General features: G+C 39.8%; 1 protein-coding gene across 2 annotated transcripts in view; it reads right to left on the minus strand.

Annotated features, from left to right (window-relative positions):
• SWAP70 (switching B cell complex subunit SWAP70) overlaps positions 1-12,798 on the minus strand; it is an 81,078-nt gene that overhangs the window by 50,664 nt on the left and 17,616 nt on the right. For both annotated transcript variants that reach the window (XM_008007177.3, XM_008007183.3), the window contains exon 2: positions 2,997-3,137. In XM_008007177.3, the coding sequence (XP_008005368.3) occupies positions 2,997-3,137 (141 nt within the window). The remainder of the gene's footprint in view (positions 1-2,996; positions 3,138-12,798) is intronic.

The raw sequence follows: 12,798 nt of genomic DNA on the forward strand, positions 1-12,798 counted from the left end.
TAAAACCCCATCTCTACAAAAAAAAGCAAAACTTAGCCGGGCGTGGTGGCAGACACCTATAATCCCAGCTACTGGGGAGGCTGCGGCAAGAGAATCACTTGAACCCAGGAGGCGGAGGATGCAGTGAGCTGAGATCATGCCACTGTACTCCAGCCTGGGTGACAGAGTGAGACCTGGTCTCAAAAACAAACAAACAAAAAACATGTATTGGCCAGGCATGATGGCTCACATCTGTAATCCTAGTACTGTGGTCAGCCCAGGTGGGAGGACTGCATGAGGGCAGGAGTTCAGACCAGTCTGGGCAACATAGTGAGATCCCGTCTCTATAAAAAATGTTAAAACTTAGCCAGGTGTGGTGGCACGCAGCTGTAGTCCTTACTACTCAAGAGGCTGAGGTAAGAGGACTACTTTATTTAGCACAGGAGTTCAAGGTTGCAGGGAGCTGTGATGGCATTACTGCACTCCAGCCCACCCGACAGAGCAAGACACTGTCTCAAAAAACCAAAAAACATGTATAACACATGAAATACACACACACATATACACAGGCATGCATACACATAAAGAAAGATCAGGAAATTGTATTGAGGCTGATATGGAATAACAGATATAGATACAAAGATTACCACACAGATGAACATTGTAATTTTTAGAATCTTTACTGCAAAATTCTTGAAAAATAATTGTTGGTTTCTAAAAAGAATCCTGGCTGGGCACAGTGGCTCATGCCTGTAATCCCAGCACTTTGGGAGGCTGAGGTGGGAGGAACACCTGAGGTCAGGAGTTCAAGACTAATCTGGTCAACATGATGAAACCCCGTCTCTACTAAAAACACAAAAAATACATGGGCGTGGTGGTGTATACCTGTAATCCCAGCTATTCAGGAGGCTAAGGCAGGAGAATTGCTTCAGCCCGGGAGGCAGAGGCTGCAGTGAGCCGAGATCGTGGCACTGCACTCCAGCCGGGGCAACAAGAGCGAAAAAGAGAAAAAAAAAGAATCCTGACCAACATTTTGGCATTTTCCAAACTATTAAATTATTATTATAAATGTTAATTACTATACTTTACTATTATAAAAAGACATTAAACTATTTTAAAATTATATAAAAATAATAAAAAATCTGAAGCCACAGAAAAAACATGTATATAGTTGTGTATTTAGGTTTGACGCAAAAACGGAGTTTTTAAAAATTTTTAAATGTTTTATTTATATTTTTACTATGTTGCTCAGGCTAGTCTTGAACTCCTGACCTCAAACAATCCTCCCATCTCAGCCTCCCAAAACGCTGGTATTACAGATGTAAGCCACTGTACCCAGCTGCAAGTATTTTACTTTTAATTCGAAAGTATTATCATTATCATTTTTTGAAAGGCATTACTGAAATATACTTGTTACAGAGAATGGTCTGAGCAAAAAATAAAAAAAATAATAAGAATTTAAAAATTAGAAGTATATAAAGACCCCTCAAAAAAAAAAAAAAAAATTGCCAGTACATACGAAACCAGATTGTTTTCTTTTTAAAAAAAAAAAAAAAAAAAAAAAACTGATACATGTGCAGTACGTGCAGGTTTGTTACATAGGTATATATGTGCCATGGTGGTTTGCTGCACCTATTGACCTATCCTCTAAGTTCCCTCCCCTTGTCCCCCAAACCTCAACAGGTCCTGGTGTGTGTTGTTCTCCTCTCTGTATCCATATGTTCTCATTGTTCACCTCCCACTTATGAGTGAGAACACTTGGTGTTTGGTTTTCTGTTACTGGGTTACTTTGCTAAGGATGATGGATGGCTTCCAGCTTCATCCATGTCCCTGCAATGGACATGATCTCATTCTTCTTTATGGCAGCATAGTATTCCGTGGCATATATGTACCACATTTTCTTTATCCAGGCTATCATTGATGGGCATTTGGGTTGGTTCCACGTCTTTGCTATTGTAAATAATGCTGCAATAAACATACGTGTGCATGTATCTTTTTTTTTTTTCTGAGACGGAGTTTCGCTCTTGTTGTCCAGGCTGGAATGCAATGGCGTGATCTCGACTTCACTGCAACCTCCACCTCCCAGGTTCAAGCGATTCTCCTGTCTCAGCCTCCCAAGTAGCTGGGATTACAGGAGCATGCCACCACACCTGGGTAATTTTTGTATTTTTAGTAGAGACGGGGTTGCATCATATTGGTCAGGTTGGTCTTGAACTCCTGACCTCTGGTGATCCGCCCACCTCAGCCTCCCAAAGTGCTGGGATTACAGGTGTGAGCCACCCTGCCCAGCCATGAATGTATCTTTATAGTAGAATGATTTCTATTCCTTTGGGTATATACCCAGTAATGCGATTGCTGGGTCAAATGGTATTTCTGGTTCTAGATACTTGAGGAATTGCCACACTGCCTTCCACAATGGTTGAACTAATCTACACACCCACCCACAGTGTAAAAGCATTCCTATTTCTCCACAGCCTCACCAGTATCTATTGTTTCCTGGCTTTCTAATAATCACATTCTGACTGGCATGAGATGGTAACTCATTGTGGTTTTGATTTGTTTTTCTCTGATGATCAGTGATGTTGAGCTTTTTTTTCATACGTTTGTTGGCTGTGTAAATGTCTTCTTTTGAGAAGTGTCTGTTCATATCCTTTGCCCACTTTTTGATAGAGTTTTCTCTTGTAAATTTGTTTAAGTTCCTTGCAAATTCTGGATATTAGACCTGATTTTTTTAAAGCGCCCTGAGAGAGAACAGGTACAGATTAACACAAAACACAGTTCTTAATTTCAAAGAATGAACCAAGTTGGAAAAACATCAAACCAAGTTTAGAAGACAGTGGAGGAGAGGGAAGAATAAGAAGCACTGTCAGTCTCTCATTCTTTCTTCCTTTCTGATTTATCTAGTGATTCTTTGTACCTCAACTCCTTAGTGCTAACGCACCAGCAGGGGGCTTTGGGGCCCACTTGAAACATGCAAACCAAACAATGCCGCACCCAAAAAAATGTTAGAATCATACCTTTTCCAAAATGAACCTGTTTAAATAAGGCATGTAGCCCTGGTTGGACACTGGCCCCTCATCATCATCCCTGAAGTGCTCTTCAAGGGCAACCGGGTCATGAGGAACCTTCAGCACCGTGCACAAGTTATGGGAAAGGACCTGCAAGGGAAAAGAAAATCGTTTAAAGACTCCCACTAACCAGCACATGACACCTTCACCGTGAACACAACACGCTGCTCCCTGTCCTGGGTAGAGAAAGATGGAAAATAAACTAGCAAAAACAGGGTGAGGGCTGCTCAGCTGCCAGCTCCTACTTGTCACCTGTTACTCTTTCTCATTCCTTCCCAGGTTTGGTTCACTTAGAACTAGTCTCTCCTATATGCCCACTATGAGTCACGCTCCATGCGAGATCTGTGAATATAATACTCCTGTGGTCTTTTACTAATTTATCCACATCAGAAAGAAAAGCGGGGGGAGAAGTGTAAGAGAATGCGTTCAAAATTAAACTTTTTGCCAAGTAGAACACAGTCAGCCAATTAGAGCTGTTCCGAGAAAGAACCTGGTATTGGGACGGCAGCCAGGGGTTCTGGACAAGGAGGCTGACCTAGGCAAGTCACAACCTCTCCAGGCTTTAGTTTTCTCATTTATTCAATAGAAAGGGGTCAAATTAATATACCAAATATTAATTAGGAATCTGTAAGTATCTAAATATTTCTAAAATTCTATGACTAGGCTAAGTTTCAGCATGAGTGTAAAAGAATATAAATATAAAAAGAGAAAGAAATCCAGGGCCTGGATTAAAAATAAGAAAAAATTAAATAGCAAAAATTGGAGTCACCAACATGGTTAAAAATACTTTATAGAAAACTTGCATTCCATAGCCTAAATACATATAAAGGGCTACTGGTCTTGCAATAACCTAAGTTCACACTTCAATGTCCAGATACAGTAGTTAAATTAGCAGTCTGGGCTACCTTAGTATTAATCTTGTTTTACATTAAATGAAAATTTTAAAATAGAACTTAAGTCCCTTCCATTTCATTTGTGCTTTCTGAACAGGTCAAATTATATGGCTAAGGCTGTACTTTCTTCAACAGAGAATCTTCCTAGTTGAACCCCAGATAAAAACATTCCTTATTTTTCTCAGCCCTAAACATTTAACCTTAAGAAGCCACATTCATATCAATAAATACTTTTATTTGCATTAAGCGAGTCCCTTTTTCTGCATACACATATTTCAGTTAGGAGTTTTTTTAAGATTAAAAATTTTTAATCTATAAAATAATTTGCATATCTTCTTTCTAAATTTGTTTTGTTTCTCAAAGCTTCATTTATGTGGAGATCCTTTTCTACACGCTCTACTGGTTTTAAGGAAGTAAGTTAAGGAAGTAAATTCACAAATGATTATAAATGCAGTAATGAAGACTTTTATGAGCCTCTACAAAGCAGCCTGTGTTTCTCAAGCAAACCCTGTGTTTGCCAGTAACGCACATGAAAAGACTATGGTGGAGCTTTTATTGGAGAATCTTGCACCACAGTCAGCAAAATTTTAAATAGATATTTAATTTCTACTAGCCTAGTAAATCCTACATACTAAAGATCAATTTCAAGAAAATAAAGTGCTTAAAAACTGTAAAATGCTATAGAAACACAAGTATTAAAGAAATGAAATGCACATTACTCAGATCAGGTTCAAATGTGATTCAAATTTTAAAATCATTTGGAACTCTACCCAAGTTAACAATTCCCAACTACTGGTTAAATTACGGTATATCCATAAAACATAAAAACCATGAGAAAGCTTGCTATGTACTGATATGAAAAGATCTCCAACATAAATTAAGTGAAAAAAACAAGGTACCTAAGAATATGTATGCCATCTTTTGTATGAAAGAAAAGGGAGGAAGAAAAGAAATTCTGGAGAGATATATAAGAAATTAGTAACTGTGAAGGGAAGACAGGTTTGATGAGACCAAGGTTAGAAAAAGACTTCACTGCACCTCTTCTTTGTATTAAGTTTTTTTAAAAAATTAACCTACTCAAAAATGTACTACATATTTTAAAAATTAAATATACATATATATATAAATAAAGTGGCCAGCATAAGATCACAAAGATCAATCTATTTATCTTCATAGCCTATACTTTTTCTTCTACATTAACCTGCTGACTAGAGATGAGGTGTAAAAGGAAGACATATTCCACAGCAATATACCATGACTAATGGATGAGTGAGCTGTAATGGCAACAAACGAGCTCAGAAAAGGAGAAATAGTATGTGTTACAATGACTTCACAGAGGAATTGAAATGTAACTTATTGCTTACAGGATAAATAAGGATAGTTTTAGGATAGGAATAGAGGCAAATAGAAAAATTTCCAGATAGGGGAATAACATGATAAAAGTAGTTGATTAATCCAAAGCACTCAGGAAACAAAAAACACCATCTCCTCCATACCCAGCCTGTTCTCTACCTTTGGGTTTCACAGATCGTCTAACTAAAGTCCTGGCAGAGGCCTTGGATGTCATATTGTCATCCTCATCTTATAAATGGTGACTACAGACTCACAGATATTAAATTTGTTTTTCTTGACTAAAGTTACCGAGAACTGAGACTAGAACTCAGGTTTTGTAATCTCTGGTCCAGCACTCTCCAGTAATAAGAAACATTATGTCTTCAGTTCTCTAAAGTCAACAGTGCTCTATGTACATATAGACGCTTAGTTTGATTAAGTGATCCCACTGAAGAAGATACAGATTTGAACTCGAGATTTCAGCCCTGGACAATTAAACAGCACTCCTGTTAAACACAGGGATGGCTAAATTCAGTGATAATTTTCTTAACTATATTTACTTAGTTAAGCAAACTGTGAGGAAGGCAGCACATTATACAAGGCACCTAGAAGGGACCTGAACTCCAATGTCTCTGCATCCTCACTATCAAATGAGGAGCTGGACTTGTTTGTAAAACCCTTAACTATCAACCCAAACTCATTTCATAATTTAGATAAGAAGTCCAGCTTTGTGACAGCTTTTTCACCATCAGTAAGGTCTATAAAAGGGAAGTCTTCTTCAAAAAACATAACAACAGGCTGGGCATGGTGGCTCACGCCAATAATCCTAGCCCTTTGAGGGGCTGAAACAAATGGATAGCTAGAGCCCAGAAGTTCAATACCAACCTGGACGACATGGCAAAATCCCATCTCCATAAAAAGTACAAAAGCTAGCTGGATGTGGTGGCACGTGCCTGTAGTCCCAGCCACCTGGGAGGCTGAGATGGGAGGCTGAGGTGGGAGGATCACCTGAGCCTAGGGAGGTCGAGGCTGCATTGAGCTGTGATCATGCCACTGCACTCCAGCCTCGGTGACAGAGGGGGTCCCATCTCGAAAATTAATTAATTATAATACATATGTATATATAAAACAACCAACTGAATAAAGCAACAATGAAACAGTATTTCTAAAAGAGGAAAAACTTGTGTACTATCTTTAAAACATTTCATCAGCAACCTTTCTTTAAAGCTTAGACAGTATCTCAAGTAATTTTTTCTTTTTTAAGATTTTTATTTTTAAAAAATAGAGATGGGGTCTCACGATGTGTGCCCAGGCTGGTCTCAAACTCCTAGGCTCAAGTGATCCTCCCACCTCAGCCTCCCGAAGTGCCAGGATTATACACATGAGCCACCATGCCCAGTCTCAACAAGGTTTTTTGTTTGTTTCTTGTTTTGAGGCAGAGTCTCGCTCTGTCGCCCAGACTGGAGTGCAATGGCATGATCTCAGCAACCTCTGCCTCCCAGGTTCAAGCAATCTTCCCACCTCAGTCACCCAAGTAGTGGAATTACAAGCACCTGCCGCCACACCCAGCTAATTTTTGTATTTTTAGTAGAGACAAAGTTTCACCATGTTGGCCAGACTGGTCTCAAACTCCTGACCTCAAGTGATCCACCCACCTTGGCCTGACAAAGTGCTGGGATTACAGGCGTGAACCAGTATACCTGGCCAAGGTTTTCTTTTTATAAAAATAAAATATACAAGAAATAAAATTTTTGATGGCTGAAATATAAACTAGTAAAAAGAAGTAAAAGCTCCTCCATAAACTTATACAGCAATTTATGCTTTTTCAAGTAGACTCATACCATCTATTAATCTGTTTTAGCCTCTCCACAGGGAGAGTAGATATTATTGCTATTTTACAGATGAAGAGGCTGAGTCAGAGATTAGGAGATGTGTCCCAAATCACAGAGTTTTATGTGTAGTGAAACTGGGATTAGACCCAAGTCTCCCACTCTGGTGTCTTTTCCATGCTTTGCCACCTTCCCTCTGTTTCTGGAAAAACAGATAGCCCCGCCAATACAAAGATGAACATGCCTGCGAGTTGTTTCCAAATTTCAGTGATGTGCTGGTGCTACCCTAGCCCCACCCCATCAGCTCCACAGGACCCAACAGAGATGACTGGCACTATTCAGCATGGCCAAGTCAGTGCCAGTGGCAAGGAAGTACATGGACCTAGAAGTCTGGGACCATTCTCTCTCTGGGAGCCCTCATCTCCCAGTACCCTATCCCTCTGGGGGAAACCGCATTAAGAGGCACTAACCCCTTCCCCAGATGAGAAAGTTGAAAAGCAAATTAAGACAAAAGAATCAGAAAGAGGACTACGAGTTCTTGATTTGTAAAAGGACTGCCCCAGATCACTCTAATCAGGGTGTTTGCAAGTTTCTTGAAAAAGTTGAATTTATCCCACTTCAAATGCCTGCTCCTCCAAAGGCCATTCTTTCAGCACGCACATAATTGCTAAGCAGCTTTGCTCTCATTCTGCTAATTTGAAGAATAAACTATTGTTACCACAATAACAGATCGGTATCCATGCCAGAAACTCATCCTCCAGTTCCCTCATAGCTGTCTGCAGTTGCCTCTGCAGGGCCTCTGCTGACAAGATGACTAATTAACTGCATGAACCCTGCTCATGTAGTCTGTTCCTGTTCAGTGGTTTGCTTGCCATTTACCCTTTTTAAGCATTTTGCTCCAGCCATCATGAAAATAAAATCAAGGATGGTGAACAGTGTTTTAACACATGAGTAAGTAGTGTTCACCATCCTTTCTCCAAAGACGTAGAGATTCTAAAAAGTTATTTAAAATGTGCCACCCAGTAACACAGTTTCCCTTTACAGGATGTGCGTAATGGGCAAGATTCAACACTGAAAAAAACGGGAGGGGGTGGATTTCTATTCCAAAAGACTTATCTGAACTGACACAATTATAGACTTATAACTCATAATGGGTAATCTTTTTTTAAAACATTAAAATTCCTGTCTGATTTATAAAATTTCAAGCTAATGGCAAATTACCAGAAAATTCTTCCTAACAATGGACCAGCATGACCAATTTCCTACCACAGCTATGCCCTGCCTTAAGAGCATTGTCTACTCTAAGTCCGGCCCATTACCGCATGGACTCATTTTCCGCTTCCAAACATCTTTTCATCCTGCTTGTCACTGTTTAAGTCTTGCTTGTTTTCTCTTATCTTTAATCTATTCAGCCTCAAAAATCTCAGCCACTGTTCACATTGCTCTCGATACCTAAGTGCAATCAATTACCATCCTAGATACTTACACCAAATCTTCAAGTACCACTAACATCACGTTTTCCCCTGCCTAAAAATCATCAGAAGACTACAGAAGTAAAAGCTAAGGAAATATGTGAGTTCTATATTTAAGTCACTCCACAAGCCAGCCCACTTCACCTTCCTTATTTCTTCCCACCCCTCTGCACCAACCATACAAATACAGCCAAATAAGCTTACTAACTGCATCCCAGGCAAACCCTGTACCACACCCCTTTCTCCCCTGGGCCCTGCTCAATTTACCCCCGCCTCCTTTCCTACCTAACAAAAATGCCATCTCTTTCTGAAGCCTTCATCACCCAAACCAAGATGATCTCTCTTCACTCTGTTTCCCAAGCAGTACCTCTTGTGCTAACTACCACACATGATTTTTCTCTCCTATAAGACTGTACATTTCTGAAAGGCCCATATCTTACACAACATTGCATGCCCACAGCACCTAGCATGCTGCCCAGAATCCAGAAGACTTTCAATAACTGCTAAGTGAATTCTTTCTAAAAATTATCTTAACATTAAAGCCATGAGACTTTACTAATAATCTTTTTTTTTTTTTTTTTTTTGACACGGAGTCTCGCTCTTTCGCCCAAGCTGGAGTGCAGTGGCACTATCTAGGCTCACTGCAAGCTCTGCCTCCTGGGTTCACGCCATTCTCCTGCCTCAGCCTCCTGAGTAGCTGGGACTACAGGCACCCGCCACTGCACACGGCTAATTTTTGTATTTTTAGTAGAGACGGGGTTTCACCATGTTAGCCAGGATGGTCTCGATCTCCCGACCTCATGATCCACCCGCGTCAGCCTCCCAAAGCGCTGGAATTACAGGTGTTAGCCACTGCACCCGGCCAACAATAATCTTAGAAAATATACTATCTCTATCTCCTCATTTCACAGATAAAAAGACTGTGGCCTGAGACTTGGCCTAAGTCACACAATAATTAGCAACAAAGTAGGGACTAGAACTCCAATCTCTTAACTATCTATCCCACAGTGATGCCCTGTGCTGGAAACGTTTCCCTTCTGCCTAGTCACATCCTTCAAGATTGGATCATTCATAAACTCTAGGAAATGTTCATGGATTACCACTTTGCCCCATGAACTCCTATTCAGCATTTAACTATGTTCTGTTTCAGATACTAATGGTATCTCATCTAACTGTAGATCAATAAGGGAGGAAACAAATATTTTCCTTCTACATCCTTCAGTGACTAGCATAGGGCTAAGGCGAGATTCAGTAAGAGCAGAACACTTACAGATAGATTAAGGAAAAGTAACTCAAAGTCATCTGTTGGAATGCTGTCCACAGAATACATGCCACTGATGTCATACAGTAGCACTGGATTATACTCTAACTGAACTGAATCACCTTTTTAAATTTATTTTGGATAACTTACCAACTTACCCCTCTTCAGAAATGAAACAGAAAATACCGGTAAATTTGACCACATAAAAATGCTTACATTTTCTTTTAAAAAGAAAGAAACCATAAACAAACAAATAAGGTAAATAGCTCCAATATTCAAATCATTCTTGTGGGCATGAATAGAAAATTCACAAAAGAAACTAATCACTAATAAAAGAGGATACCTTTCAAGTTGGGGTGGAACTCCGGGGACCTTTAACTTCTAGACTGAATGGCTAAGGCGGTGTAATGCTGTTCGCTGTGTATTATATTTGGTATAACTTTTCTTACTGTTTCTCTACTAAGAACTCCTTTAAATGTGGTTTGTTATTGTGATACTTTTTACAAGGAAACTATACTTGAACAGTTCCAAACTGTACATACTGTATGAAGCTTGTCCTCTGAATGGGTTCCTTGTTTCTACATGGAATTTCGTAGCTTGCAGTATCATATAACTAAAGATTAAACCCCACCTTTTACTTCAAAAATAGGTAAATAAAATATAGGAAAAGATGCTTTATCTTGCTAGTAATCAAAAGAATGCACATTAAAAGAGCTATTACTTTTTGCCTAAGTAATAATACCTGGTGTTTGATGAGCTATAAGGGAGTAAAGACTACCAATATCCAACACTGCAGAAGGTACAGGGCAGGTTTTCTCAACCTCAGTACTACTAACATTTTGGGCTGAATAATTATTTTTTGGGGGGACAGGGCAGGTAACCTACTCATTGTACAATGTATAGCAATATCCTGGGTTAAAAACATTTAAAACATCTCCAATACCTGTGAACAGGAAATGGTTAAAGAATGATGCATCAACACAATGAAATAGTTCACAGTCATTATAAAGGATGGTGTCTGTTATCTATATGCATTGATACAGAAAGATGACCCTAACACAATGCTTAAGAAAAGAGACTACAGGCTCGGCACTGTGTGGCTCACACCTGTAAACCCAGCACTTACGGAGGTCAAGGGAGGAGGATCACTTGAGCCCAGGAGTTCAAGACCAGCCTGGGCAACAAAGTAAGACCCTGTCTCTACAAAAAATACAAAAGTTAGCTGAAGGGGGTAGTGTGCGCCTGTGGTCCTAGCTACTAGGGAGGCTGAGGTAGGAGAATCAAATGAGGCCAGGAGGTTGAGGCTGCAGTGAGCCGTGATAGCACCACTGTACTCCAGCCCTGGCAACCGAGCGAGAACCTGTCTCCCAAAAAAATATAAATAAATAAATAAGAAAGAAAAGAGGATATGAAAGGACACAGAATATGACCCTATTTACACAAAAGGACATATATGTCTGTGTATTTACACATGTGTATATGCATGTGTGTGCATGACAGGGAAAGGGAGAAAGAGATATATAAGAAAGATATTCACTGAAAAATTAATTGCAACTTCCTCTAGTGGTAGAATTTGAGTGGTTTACCTTGGACTCTGTACTTTAATACATTGAGTATTCTATGTATTACCTTTTAATCAGAAAATGAAGCTTTTATATTTTATATATTTTATATATTTTAAATACAAAATTTAAAAATTAAGTAGGGCTGAGGGCTTGCTATGGTCTGAATGTGTCCCCTAAAATTCATATGTTGAAACATAATCTCCAATGTGTCAGTATTAAGAGGTGAGGCCTCGCCGGGAGCGGTGGCTCATGCCTGTAATCCCAGCACTTTGGGAGGCCAAGGTGGGCGGATCACAAGGTCAGGAGATCAAGGCCATCCTGGCCAACATGGTGAAACCCCATCTCTACTAAAAATACAAAACTTAGCCAGGCGTGGTAGTGTGTGCTTGCAGTCCCAGCTACTTGGGAGGCTGAGACAGGAGAATCGCTTGAACCAGGGAGTCGGAGGTTGCAGTGAGCCGAGATCACGCCACTGCACTCCAGCCTGGTGACAGAGCGAGACTCCATCTCAAAATAAAAAAGAGGTGAAGCCTTTATGTGCTGATTAAGTCAAGAGAGCAGAACTCTTGCAAATGGGATCAATGACCTTATAAAAGAGGTTGAAGGGAGGGAGTTCCCTAGTCTCTTTTGCCCTTCTGCCACATGAGGATACAGCAACAAAGAACCATCTTGGAAGCAGACAGCAAGCCATCACCAGACACACTCAATCTGCCAGCATCTTGATCCTGGTCTTTCTAGTATCCAGAACTGTGATAAATAAATTTATATTATTTATAAATTACCTAGTCTGTGGTATTTTGCTGCAGCATCAGGAATAAGCGAAAACAGGGCTCCTGCCAGAAAACACCAGTAAAATTAGAAAATGAAAAGATCATTGCAGAACTATGAAGTTGATAAAATTAACTCATGTGAGTCATCCACAAAGCATGCTTTCCCATGCCCCTTTAAAAAGCCACCCTATGGAGGTTGCAGCAGGCCAAGATGGTGCTACTGCACTCCAGCCTGGGCACAGTGCGAGACTCCATCCCAAAAAAAAAAGTCACCCTAATGGGCAACAAAGTCCCCCAATTTGGGACAGCCTCCTGAGAGTCCAGCCCCTTAATAAAATATTGCACAAATGTCTTTTAAGAAGGTAAACCATTTGTGAGAAGATTTAACTCCAGCAAGCTTCTTTATCTTTCTCACTACTCTGTAAGTTCCTTAAAGAGAGGGTCTATATTTTAGCTATCTGTGCAACATGTATTTTAGCCATCTGTGCAATACCAAAACCTAATGAAGTACCTAATGAGAGAGCTGTTCAACAAATGTTTGCTAAATTAGTCCCATTTAAGAATTTCCAAGATTTTTTTTCTTTTTTTAAATTTCATTTTGCTACTCTACCATCTTCATCTAGATCTGG

Source organism: Chlorocebus sabaeus, chromosome 1 (genome assembly GCF_047675955.1).
Source record: "Chlorocebus sabaeus isolate Y175 chromosome 1, mChlSab1.0.hap1, whole genome shotgun sequence".
NCBI lineage: Eukaryota > Metazoa > Chordata > Mammalia > Primates > Cercopithecidae > Chlorocebus > Chlorocebus sabaeus.